The sequence below is a fragment of the Herpailurus yagouaroundi genome, unplaced genomic scaffold (assembly GCF_014898765.1).
Source record: "Herpailurus yagouaroundi ecotype Mexico unplaced genomic scaffold, PumYag 186, whole genome shotgun sequence".
Lineage (NCBI taxonomy): Eukaryota > Metazoa > Chordata > Mammalia > Carnivora > Felidae > Herpailurus > Herpailurus yagouaroundi.
In genome coordinates, this window is record NW_024412417.1 from 19,088,530 (window position 1) to 19,102,384 (window position 13,855).

A 13,855-nucleotide genomic window follows, 5' to 3' on the forward strand; every position below is an offset into this window, starting at 1 on the left:
GGGGAGGGTCAGAGAGAGAGGGAGACACAGAATCCGAAACAGGCTCCAGGGTCTGAGCTGTCAGCCCAGAGCCCAATGCGGGGCTCGAACTCACGGACTGCGAGATCATGACCTGAGCCGAAGTCGGACGCCCAACAGGCTTCCCTGACGTAGGATTTTTTGACTTTATGATGGTGTGGAAGCAATATACATTCAGTAGAAACTGCTTTGAAGTTTGAATTTTGATCTTTGCCCGGGCTAGTGGTAGGTGATATCATGATGCTGGGCAGTGAAAATGGGCTGCACCTTCCAGCAGGCATGTGATCACAAGGGTAAACAATCGATAAACTTATTGCCATTCTGTACCCTTACAGCCATTCTGTTTTTCACTTACAGTACAGTATTCAATAAATTACATGAGGTAGTTGATACTTCATTATAAAATAGGCTTTGTGTTAGATGATTTTGTCCATCTGTAGACTAAGTGTTCTGAGCATATTTAAGGCAAGGTAGCCTAAGCTATTCTGTTCAATAAGTTGGGTGTGTTAAAAATGCATTCTTGGGGCGCCTGGGTGGCGCAGTCAGTTAAGCGTCCGACTTCAGCCAGGTCACGATCTCGCGGTCCGTGAGTTCGAGCCCCGTGTCAGGCTCTGGGCTGATGGCTCGGAGCCTGGAGCCTGTTTCCGATTCTGTGTCTCCCTCTCTCTCTGCCCCTCCCCCGTTCATGCTCTGTCTCTCTCTGTCCCAAAAATAAATAAAAAACGTTGAAAAAAAAAATTTTAAAAATGCATTCTTGACATTCAGTATTTTCGACTTACCATAGGTTATGGGATGTAACCCCATTGTAAATCGAATATTAAATACTCTTTTGCAGTGCTGTAAATGTATCTCTTTCTTAAATTACTAGAAAATCCTAACATACATAGAACATGACTTAAAATACTAAATATAGCTTTTAAAATAAAAGAATAGGGGCGCCTGGGTGGCGCAGTCGGTTAAGCGTCCGACTTCAGCCAGGTCATGATCTCGCGGTCCGGGAGTTCGAGCCCCGCATCAGGCTCTGGGCTGATGGCTCAGAGCCTGGAGCCTGTTTCCGATTCTGTGTCTCCCTCTCTCTCTGCCCCTCCCCCGTTCATGCTCTGTCTCTCTCTGTTCCAAAAATAAATAAACGTTGAAAAAAATTTAAAAAAAATAATAAATAAAAAAAAAATAAATAAAAGAATAACTCATGTGGTAGACACTGTGCTATAAATGCTTTATAGCAGGTTTTTTTTAATCTTCACTTTGATTTGTGCTTGACACTATTGTTACATTAATTTTATAAATCAAGAAGTAGAGGTTTCTGCTCTTTTATTCTATTGTTTTATAATCCTGAGTTCTTAAGTATCATCTCATTTAAGCCAAAAAAAAAAAAAAAAAAATACATGCAAACTGAAAGTTGAAATACCAGGAGAACATACTCATATCTGAATTAGCATTATTTTTTCCAAGGTAATTATGTGATATTGTCTCTACACCTAATTTTAGTGGAACCGTTAGTGGTAAATAAATATTCCATAAAATCTTTTGGATTACCTTCAGAACCTATGAGGTATAGTCTTTGTAATATTCACAGAGGTGGCAGCTTACATCTTAAGGGAGATATTAAGGTTTTTTTTTTAAGTAGCTAAATGCCATTTGACAAATTAGGAGATCAAATTAGATAATATTGATAACCAAAGCAGGAGGTCAAATTAAATGCTAACTTTTTTTGTAACTTAGTATTTTTTTAATGATTCAGAATTTCTACACAGCTTGATTGACCAAATAATACGAGTTTTGTGTGGTGTCATAGAAATAAGTGAACATCATCTTTATTTTTAACTAATTGTAATGTTTTTCTTAGTGTGGCAGATTTTTAGCCACATACTTGGAAGCAATACTTGCAGATCATATTAAAACTTATTTTATTACTGATTAATAGTTTCTTCACTAATGAAATGTATTTTTTTGGTCATTTATGCTTTGGGGCACTAGAATGGAGCATTTTTATAATCCTCAACATTTCTAGCATTCAGATGTTGGTGAGATCATAGTTGGTGCTCAGTAAGTATTTGATTATTTAAATTAATGGATGAATTATATATATTTCCCAAAGGAGATTGGCTCCATAGACTTGGTATCTGCATTTTATGACCCCAAATCAGGTTATGTGTACTGACAAGATGATTGATTAATACATGATTTCAACAGGGAAAAATTGAACAAAGTGTTAATATTATTTGCTAGGGACTTGAGAATACTATCAAAGAGCTTAATTTTTATAAAGAGAATACTTAGGCAATAGTTAGAAGCAAAAAACCTGGAAGCTGTTATAAGCATTTAAGTTGGGTCTGGCACATTATGGAAGCAATTTTTTTTTTAAAGTTCTTCTATTATTTCTGAGACAGAGAGAGAGAGAGAGAGAGAGAGAGAGAGAGAGAATGAACAAGAGGGCAAGGGGCAAAGAGATTGGCAGACACAGAATCTGAAGCAGGCTTCAGGCTCTGAACTGTCAGCACAGAGCGCAAAGCAGGGCTCAAACTCATGAATTGTGAGATCATGACCTGAGCTGAAGTTGGATGCTTAACCAACTGAGCCACCAGGCACCCCAGAAGCCATTTTTAAGGAGGAATAATATGGCAATATCTCAAGAGTTATTAGTGTACTCCATGACCTGCTCATTTTCCCAGTTAAGATATTGAGAACTGATTGTTACTCCCACTGTAATTTCAGACTTCTTCTTTTCCCCATTATTTATTACCAATTAATTTCACTTCGTGTCATTAGATTACACAGATGAAATGATTTAAGAAGATACATTGAAGACTGTAGGCCATTCCTTATAGCCCATTTGGTACATGTAATGTAATTACTACTATTTAAGCCTTTTTTACCAATTATTTTTTCAGTTTTGTCTTCAGGAGTTGAGAAGACAGTTCCCTGGCAGTCATAGAGTCAAGAGACTAACTGGGATGAGATTTGAAGCCATGGAAAGGTAATTGAATCTTAAAAACAGTGTGATCCCATTTTAAAATGGTAAACATGGGTATAGATGTAGTGCCTACCTACATGGCAACATTGTTAATTGTGCAAGATTTTTTGCTACTGAGTTTCAGAATAGTGTCAGTGCTTCTCAGCATAAGTTTTGCCAATTACTCCCAATAAATAGGATTTGACATAGGAGTGTAATTCATTTACCATCTCTGGCCTAGAGAAATGGAATCATGTTCTGGAGTAAGGACAGTTTTATATCCTCTTTCTAGGATTTGTTAGCTGTTTACCTGACACATTATTTAACTTATTTTTGTTTAAGCCTTTTAGCTTTACTCCTTTGCAAAACAGGAATATTACCAACTTGTCAGGGTTGTTTTGGGAATTAGTAATGACATATGTGTAGTATCCATACAGGCATTCAAGGTATAGAAGGTATTATTATTTTTTTAATTGAGATACAATTGACATTCTGTTGGTTTCAGTTGTATGATATCATGATTTGATATTCATATATATTGTAAAATGATTACCGCAATAAGTTTAGTTAACATCCATCACCATACATTGTTACAATATTTTTTTCTTATGAGAACCTTTAAGATTTACTCTCTTAGCAACAGCTTTCAAGTACACAACAGTATTGTTAACTATGGTAACCATGCTGTACATTATATTCCCGGGACTTTAACTGGATGTTTGTACCTTTTGACCACTGTTACCTAGTATGCCCACCCCCACAGCCCACCTCTGGCAACCACCGATCTGTTTTCTGATTCTATGAGTTTGTGTTCTTTTTGATTCTACCTGTAAGTGAGATTATACAGTATTTGTCTTTGTCTTTGTTTTTGACTATTACACTTAGCATATGCCCAGGTCATCCAACTTCATAAATGGCAGAATTTCTTCCTTTTTTTATGGCTGAATAATATTCCATTATATCAGACTTCTTTATATCCACTTATCTGTCACTGGATACTTAGGTTGTTTCCATGTATTGGCTACTGCAAATAATGCTGTAGTGAACATGAGTGTGGAAATAAATATCTTTTCAAGATAGTGATTTTATTTCTTTTGGATAAATACCCAGAAGTGGAATTGCCAGATCAAATGGTAGTTATATTTTGAATTTTTTAAGGAACCTTCATACTGTTTTTCATAGCGGCTCTGCTAATTTACATTCCCACCCACGGTGCATAAGGGTTCCCTTTGCATACTTGTCAACACTTATATCTTGTCTTCTTGACAATAGTCATTTTATTATGTGTGAGGTGATAGCTCATTGTGGTTTTGATTTTTGTTTCCCTGTTGATTAATGATGTTGAACACTGTTTCATATACCTGTTTGCCATTTGTATGTCTTCCTCGGCAAATGTCTTTTTCAATTCCTCTGCCTCTTCTTAGCCGCATTTTTATTTTTTGCGATTGTGAGTTTGTTTTGTTGTTTTGTTTTGTGTTTGTTTTGTTTTTATTTTAGAGAGAGCCAGCAGGGGAGATGGGCAGAGGGAGAAGAGACAGGGAGAGAGAGAATCATAAACAGCTTCCTTGGCCAGCGTGGAGCCCTCTGTGGGGCTCAGTCTCACAACCGAAAGTTCTTGACCTGAGCCAAAGTAAGGAGTGGGACACCCAGGTGTCCCTGAATAAAGTCTTTATATGTATTAGATATTAACTCCTTATCAGATATTTGCAAACATCAGATGATTTGTAAATATTTTTTCCCATTCTGTAAGTTGTCTTTTCATTTTGTTGAATGTTTTTTTGTTGTTGTTTTACAGAAGCTTTTTAGTTTGATGTTGTCCCATTTCTTTATTTTTGTTTTTGTCGGCCTTTGCTCCTTCTAAAAAATTATCACCAAGACTCTTGTCAGAGAGCTTACTGCCTATGTTTTCTTCCAGGAGTTTTACGATTTCATATCTTATGTTGAGGTCTTTAATCAATTTTGAGTTGATTTTTGCATATGGTATAAAGATAGTAGTCCAGTTTTATGTCTTTTGCATATGACTGTCCAGTTTTCCCAGCACCATTTATTGAAGAGACTATCCTTCTCCCATTGCATATTCTTATCTTCTTCTTGGTAAATTAATTGACCATTTATGTTTGGGTTTGTTACTGGATTCTCTGTTGTGTTCCATTAATCTGTGTGTCTCTTGTTATGCCAATACCATAATGCTTTGATTATTATGCCTTTTTTATATGGTTTGAAGTATGATGTCTTAAGCTTTGTTCTTATTGTGCAGGATGGCTTTGGATATTCAGGGTCTTTTGTGGTTCCATACAAATTTTGGGACTTTTCTAGTTCTGTGGGGAATGCCATTGGAATTTTTATAGGAATTGCACAGAATCTTTAGATTACTTTGAGTAGTATGGAAATTTTACCAATAATCTTCCAATCCATGGGCATGGATATCTTTTGATTTTCTTCAGTTTCTTTCATCAGTGTGGTATAGTTTTCAACATACAGGGCTTTCACCTCTTTGGTTAAATACATTCCTGGGTAGTGTATTCTTTTTGATGACTTGTAAATGAGATTAATAGATTATTATTAGTATATTATTAGTGTATTAGCTTATTAATAGATTATTATTAGTGTATTAAAATGCAACAGATTTTTATATCTTGATTTTCTATCCTGCAACCTTACTGAATTCATTTATTAGCTCTAACAGTTTTTGATGGGATCTTATGTTCCATTAAGCTATGTTTATCTGTATTGATCTATCTCTTAATTTTAGGGGCAGTGGTTTACTTGGTCAATTTTCTGATGGATCTAAAAAGAGTTGTTGGTTTGTTCACTTTGTTTAGCTTTTTTCTTGTGAGGATGGGAGTGATGACTTTCAGAATCATCATGTACCAAACCAGGAACTAGAAATCTTGAGCATCTTTTCATACAATTATTGGCCATTTGGAGAAATGTCTATTCATATTCTTTGCTTCTAGATGGGAGTTACTTATAAGAGTTCTTTAAATATAGTCTAGATGCACGTCCCTTGTCAGATAATATGATTTGTAAAACTTCTCACATTATGTGAGTTGTCTTTTCACTTGCCTAATGGTATCCTTTGATTACAAAAGTTTTTTATTTTTTATGAAGTCCAGTTCTGTTTTTCCATTGTCACTTGTACTTACGGTGTCATGTAGCAACCATTGCCTAATCAGGGTCACAAAGGTTACACCTGTCCTTTCTTCTAAGAGTTTTATGTTGCTGTTATTTTTTTAAAATATTTACGTCTTTGATCTGTTAATATTTTTTATGGTGTGAGGTAGTTGCCCAACTTTATTCTTTGGCATGTGAATATCCAGTTGTTCCAGCATCTTTGTTGAAATAACTTTGCTTTCCCCATTTAATTGTCTGGCACCCTTGTTGAAAATTAATTGAATGTAAATGTGAGGGTTGATTACTGGGCTTTCAGTTCTGTTCCATTGATCTATATGTTTATCACATACCACAGTGTATTGATTCCACACTATTGATAGTGTAGCTTTGTGGTAAGTTCTGAAATTTGTAAGTATGAGGCCTTTGACTTCCTTCTTTTTTTTCCCCAAAGAGGATTTTGTCTATTCTGAGTCCTTTGAATTTATTACATGTGAATTTTAGGGTTAGTGTATTGCCCCTTACTTTTTTAATTTGGTGTTTTAAGTAAGAGGTAACTTGTACCTAGTTACAGTAGCTTTTAATAAGCAAGATGTATTGATATAATTTTTTTAACCCTTTTGTTCCTTGGCTTTTGGCTTACGTGTTTGTTTATATGTACATTTTAATCTCATTGGATCTTCTCTGTAAGCAAGCAAAGGGCATAAGGAAAAATAAATAAAATAGTATTATTTTAGGTTAACAGAAAGTAATTTGAATCAGGGGACGGAATGGAAGAAATCTACAAAGGATTGTTCCTGAATTAGTGTTCTACTCTAATATCCCTTTTTGTTTTATTTCAACTGTAGTATATCTAGTATTTTTAGACCATTCTTAAAATATGTAAATAGCCAAACACATCCCAGAATCCAACATGAATGATTTTAAAATTATCTTGTAAAGGTTTGAGAGGTACTAGTTTCCAAAGGACACATTTTAATAGTTCTTATCCCTCCACCCCCTTTCTAACTGTATAAAAAATTGATATGGTAACAATAATTTATTCTTAAGTCAAGTTTTCTAAGATACCTAGTGAACTTTAATTTCTTTACACCTTGCTCTTTAATTGAAACTCATATAATCATTTTACCTAGTAAAGTTTTGCTCTTGTGTTCTTTAATTTTTTTTCTCCTGAAAGAGTGGCTATTATGTGTCTTTGTTACATGGGGCCATTAAATGCATTGATTCTCATATACGATTATGTGAATTAGAGTGATCTGTGCCCTTTAAAAAAAAATACGTAGTTGCCTAGTCTCCATTTTACTGAGATCAGTTTGTTAGTGGTGTAATCCAGAATTTTCTTTAAAGGAAGCCCTGCAGGAGAATTGACAAGTAGGTTTGAGAACATTGCTGACTAAAGGTAAATTTTTGTAGACCTGCAGTGTATTAGGAGTCTCTAGAGAATCTAGAGGGTATTTGTATACATATATGGGATAGGAGGAGGGAGGTAGGGTGCAAAGGGAGAGGGAGAGAGATTTATTATGAAGCAATTATGGAGGCTGAGAAGTCCCAGAATCTGCTATCTGCAACTTGGAGAGCCAGGAAGTTGGTGCTGTAATTCTGAGTCCAAGTCCAAAGGCCTGAGAACCAAGGGAACTAATGGTGTAAATCCCAGACTGAGGGCAAGAAAAGATGAGATGAGATGTCCCAGCTCATGTAGTGAGACATTAAAAAGGGATGAATAACTCTTTGCATTTGTTCTTTTCAAACTCTCAAGAGATTGGGTGATGTCCACCTACATTGGGAAAGGCAGTCCGTTTTACTGAGTACACAGATTCAAATGCAAATCTCATCTGGAAACACCCTCAGACATACCCAGGAATAATATTTAATCTGGGTATCTCATGGCCAGTTAAGTTAATACATCACACTCAGTTAAAAAAATTAACCACCACATTCAGTTTTTACAGAACTGAATATTTTGGGGGCTCCTGGGTGGCTTAGTTGGTTAAGTGTCCAACTTTGGCTCAGGTCATGATCTCATGTTTCGTGAGTTCAAGCCCCACGTTGGGCTCTGTGGGGACAACTCAGAGCCTGGAGCCTGCTTTAGATTCTGTGTCTCCCTCTCCACTCACGCTGTCTCTCTTTCTCTCTCTCTCTTAAAAGTAAATAAACATATGGGCACCTGGGTGGCTCAGTCGGTTAAGCGTCTGACTTTGCTTCAGGTCATAATCTCAGGGTTTGTGAGTTTGAGCCTTGTGTCAGGCTCTGTGCTGACAGCTTGGACCCTGGAGCCTGCTTCAGATTCTGTGTCTCCCCTTCTCTGCCTCTCCCATTCTCATGCTGTCTCTCTGTCTCTCCATAATAAATAAATGTTAAAAAATTTTAAAAGTAAATACATAAACATTAAAATTTTCTTTAATAAATTACTATATTTTTATTATAGTGAAACTTCAATGTAATATAAAACTAGGTATTAATAATGTCTTATGTGTATAGTTTTTATATAGCTGTAAAAGCAGTGTAAGTTTTCTAATAAAATACTCCCCAAAACTAGAAGACTACTAAAATTCAGATTATCATTATATTAGTAAAAGGAATGGTTTCCTACCTTCCTGTGTCATTTTCTTTGTATTTCACAGAGTTTACATAGTTGGAGAAGGATTCCCAAGGGATTCTTATGTACCGTGTCTTATGTACTGTGTCATAGAACCCTTGCTCTATAGCATTAATTTTATCTTTATATACTTCATTGTTTTGCTTTATTAATATTTAATGATTTTATTTTAGATTTCCCCATTTAATTGCAGGTTCTTTTGAGGCTAGCCATACTTACTATTTTAGCATGTATTTGAGGTCCAAACTAATTTTATTTGAACTGCTTTTAAGTCTAATTGACTTAATGTGCAGTGATGCTGTTTGGCCTTCACATGGTATGGACCCATTTACAAATTAAGTCTGCTTTTCTTTTTCTCAGTTGTCTGCTACAGTTGAAATATTCTTACCTACTAGCATGATCATAATCACAAAGAGGCTTGGGCACTAAAATTGTGGGGCAGTATTCAGTTAAAAGATGTGTCATCATAATGATCTAGAATATTTATATATTGAATATCATTAAGAGAAAAATATAAAATTAAACTCTCTTAGGAAACTTATGAATAGATTTCAAGAATGTAGCTGTTGTTTCTAGTTTTAGAAACACTGTTGTGAAAGTTTTTAAATACTGTTTTTGTTTTCTCTAAAGATCTGTATCTGGAATAAAGAAATTGATTTGGAATGGAGTTGGGGTTGTGGATGTTGTTAGGAAGGAATTTCAGGATCACTTAGCTATTTTCTTGCATCCTGAGCAAGATTACCATTTGTAAGACTATATGATGTTCTTTATGTGATTTTTGATGTATTCCTCCCCTTGATTCCCTGTGACATAATGTTCATTTTGGGTTGTTAGTTATATGCTGTCATGTTTGATTATTTTTTTCATTTGATAAATTGTCAACTATTTTTCTTATAAGATTGTAACTCACTAAAGTGTATTGCAAGTGTATATTTAACAGGTGCGTAATGAATTGAACTGAACGAGCTCAACTAAGAAAAGCTATCATAAGTATTCATTAAAGGAGAATTAAATCATAGATCATTTACTTGTGAATTTGTTTAAAATTAAACTTGCTCTTCTGCCTTACTGGCTGTAATTCTAGGTATATCTAAGACCACAAAGGTATCTCTCTGTGCTGCTAGTTTTTACCTTTGTATTTAGGCCAGATTGAATCCATGTATTTTTGTTCATAATCTGTTTTTCTTTGTTCATGAATCAGTATATTTTTGAAGTCAGTTTTTTTTTATAAATGCTTTATACATGAAGCTTTTCTGTAAAAAATTTCTAGCAAATTACTACTGTTACATGAAGATCAGAAGAGAGTTGGATTCCAATTGTCAATGCATTTAAAGTCCTGCCAGTTTAATGTTTTTCTGTATTTACTATTTGTCACTAAATATTAAGGTAATGATTCTTGATGTTTCTTTTTTTTTTTAAATAGATACGATGATGCTATACAACTGTATGATCGAATTTTACAAGAAGATCCAACTAACACTGTAAGTTAGCTGACTGTCTAAATTTTATTTTAAAAGGTGAAATTTATTCATTTTTGAAATAATGTGAAAATACATATGAAGCCAGGTTTTAGCTTCTTATTTTAAATAATTTATGTTGAGGGTGCCTGGGTGGCTCTGTCGGTTAAGTGTCCAACTCCTGAAATCGGCTCAGGTCCTGATCTTGTGGTTGTGGGATTGCATAGGGCTCTGTGCTGAGCATGGAGCCTTCTTAGGATTCTCCCTCTCCCTCTCTCTCTGCCCCTCCACCATTCACTTGCTTTCTCTCTCTCTTCCTAAATAAATAAACCTGAAAAAAATATATATGTTGGACCACAGTTTTAAAATAGATTTAAAACTCTTCTGTAAAATTTGACTCATAAGATACCTTATTAAAAAGAAACTAGTGCAGGGACCCCTGAGTGGTTCAGTCAGTTAAGTGTCTGACTTCGGCTCAGGTCATGATCTCACGGTTCCTGAGGTCGAGGACCATGTTGGGGTCTGCCCTGATAGCTAGGAACCTGCTTGGGATTCTCTGTCTCTCTCTACCCCTCCCTTGCTCTCTGTCTTTCTCTCTCTCTCTCTCTCAAAATAAATAAACTTAAAAAAAAAAAAAAGAAACTATTGGAAATTTAGAAAGAAAGAATTTTATGTGCTTGCAAAAAAGCCCAGCAGAGTTTAGTGGTTTTGTAATATTTTTAAGTTTATGATATACTAACTTGTTTTGTTTTAGTAGTTATATTTTAGTTGTCTCAATGAAAAATGAAGTCATGACAGTAATTGGTATATAGAATTAATAAAGGTGTTTTGTTTTTTTTTTCGGCCTTATACCTAGATAAGAGCATATATATGTACGTATAACATACATGAATACATATATATACATAAAGAAGAAAAATATATTGTGTTTCCCATAAGATAACATCTTTAATTATCCTGATTTGAACAAATATATTAGTGTATTGTGCAGAGCATTTGTTCCAGATATACTTATGTAATGTTACTTGGTTTTAAAATACTCTGGTGAAGATTTTTTAAAATTTTGAGAACATTTTAGTTTACTACTTTTGCATAATGGCTTTCCTCAGACGTATCTTTTACTCAATGAAAAGTTAGATTTTAGATAACATATCAGGCATTTTAATTTTTTATTACGTCCATGCATACATATGCCTGCTAAAAGAAAATATTTTTAGAAATTTTGAACAAAAACCAGTTTGATGGGGCATCTGGATAGCTCAGTCGGTTGAGCGTCCAACTTGGGCTCAGGTCATGATCTCGTGGTTTTGGGAGTTTAAGCCCTACGTCGTGCTCCGTGCTGACGGCTCAGAGCCTGGAGCTGCTTCAGATTCTGTGTCCCCCTTTCTCTCCACCCCACCCCTGCTTGTGCTCTGTCTCTCTCTCTTTCAAAAATGAATAAACATAAAAAAATAAAAATAAAACAACCAAAAACCAGTTTGAGTTTGTTTTGTCCTTTTAGAGGAGGAGAAATTGTTATATTAACATGATACAAATACATGAAGGTTTTCTCTTTTTGGCAAGCATTTCATTCAAAATACACATTTTTGAAAAGTCATTTGATGTATGATTGTGGATTATAAGATGCAGAAATACTGAATATTAAACATTAGTTACTTGATTTAAGTAAATTATGCATGTTGGGGAATTATTTAATATTGAACTGTCCAATATTTAGTTAGCATTTATCTCAGGCATTCATTAGTCATAAACCCCCAATCTCTGCTATCTCTTCTGATACCCTGTAGTAATTCTTATGTTTGTTGCTTGAATGATAAGCTTTTTTCAACTTTATTGAGATTTAATTGACAACATTTCATAAGTTACACATGGTGGTAATATATATCTATGTAGTGAAATGGTTTAGATTTTTGCTGTTAATATTATCCCATCCCAGGGAAATTTTCTCTGGAAACTTCCTAGGGTTTTTTGGGAGGGGCTGGGGGAATGGAGTGTAGAGGTAGATATTTGAATGGCAAGGATGTATTATTTTATGAGGATTCTCAGCATATAGAAAGTTCAGGGAAAAGTTTTGACAGAGCTGGAAGCCTATCTGCAAGCCTAAAAACAAAAACAGAGTTACTATTTATCTAGATATTTCCAATAAAAAGGGAGTTAAAATGGGACAGTTTTGAATACTTTTTTTAATCTTAACTATCGTAATTACTTGCCACCTGTTTTAAGAAAATGGCACTGTTTTTCTTTCCTTACAGATTTTCTCATGTACTTATTTCAGTTATAAGACTTTACCACGGTTTCAAAGGTATTCATTTTTAATGAGTCATATATTGAAAATACAAACTCACGTTTCTGAAAAGTTTCAAAACAATTTTTTTGATTAACAGTTAAAAATCAATAGCTTATAATTTAATTTCTTGGAATTATGGGTCAAACATTTTACTTATGTGTCATTTTAAGTGGAGGATATTTTTAATAAATTATTTCACTTTTTCAGGATTTAAGATAATATGTAATTATTTTTCTTTGTTTGTAGTACTTTCCATGTTCTATGGCTCTAAGACTGACTAAAAGAGATATCCAAATGGTTTTACTCGTAGACTATGTATGAGGGTGGTAGTAACTAAATCCCTTAGTTGCTAGGTAAGCACTTTAGAACAAAGTAACTAAATTCAGCTTTGCTTAAATGTATTATTTTTTCATTAAATATTATCTTTATCTAATGTCCCCTTGGTCCCTTCTGTCCTTCTGTAAATGTTTATTGAGTACCTGTCATGAACCACCAGAATGTTGGTGTTACTAAGAATAAAGACCGTTTCTGTTTATGTATCCATAGAAAGCACTGTGGTAGACACTGAGGGAGATAACAAAACCATGAAAGACCTAGAACTGATTAAGTCTAGTACGGGAAGACTTTATTTGTATTAAACAGTTAAGTGGCAGTGTAAAAGACTTCACAGTTTCTTTTTTGAAAGCAGCTTTAATGTATGACCTTAAAGGTGGGAAAATCTGGTTTCATCCTCATCCATAGTTATAATTCAAGCTTTTACACTGTAGTTCTTCTTTGCATTGTCTAAAAGTGATCATATGACTCTTTCATTGGTCTTGTGCCTCTGTTCCTAGATATCCAGTATAGAAATTAGCTTGTTCAGTCAAGCTTTAAGGAGCTCTCCTTCCCTCTCACATGCATTCATTAATCTGTCTTTTTTTTTTTATTTTTTTTTAATGTTTATTTACTTTTGAGAGAGAGAGAGAGAGACAGAGAGAGCATGAGCTGGGGAGGGGCAGAGAGAGAGGAAGACACAGAATCCGAAGCAGGCTCCAGCCTCTCAGCTGTCAGCACTGAGCCCAACTTGGGGCTCACTCATGAACTGCAAGATCATGACCTGAGTTGAAGTCAGATGCTTAACCAACTGAGCCACCCAGGAGCCCTGCATTCATTAATCTTTCAAAAAATATTTGTTGAGTGCCTGCAGTATGCTTGGTGCTGGGAATAGAAGAACAAATTAGACACCCGCTTGACTTTGCACTTAGGGATGCAGAGTGATATGAACAGATTGTGGACTTTGACAATAGACTGTTAAATTCGTATTCTTTAGTGACTTGCTGGGTGATTTTTTGAGCCTTGCAGGCTTTGAAGGATGAGTGTGGTTGAAATGAAGCAAAGATGATGGGCTGGGGAAAGTCCTCATATCTTATGAATGAAGCCTTCACACTGTTAAA

At 34.9% G+C, this 13,855-nt stretch overlaps 1 protein-coding gene across 2 annotated transcripts in view; it reads left to right on the plus strand.

The window, feature by feature from the left end:
- The window catches only part of EMC2 (ER membrane protein complex subunit 2), a 51,244-nt gene that overhangs the window by 7,837 nt on the left and 29,552 nt on the right, over nucleotides 1–13,855 (plus strand). For both annotated transcript variants that reach the window (XM_040494261.1, XM_040494260.1), the window contains exons 4-5: nucleotides 2,910–2,995; nucleotides 10,102–10,159. In XM_040494261.1, coding sequence (XP_040350195.1) covers nucleotides 2,910–2,995; nucleotides 10,102–10,159 — 144 coding nt within the window. The remainder of the gene's footprint in view (nucleotides 1–2,909; nucleotides 2,996–10,101; nucleotides 10,160–13,855) is intronic.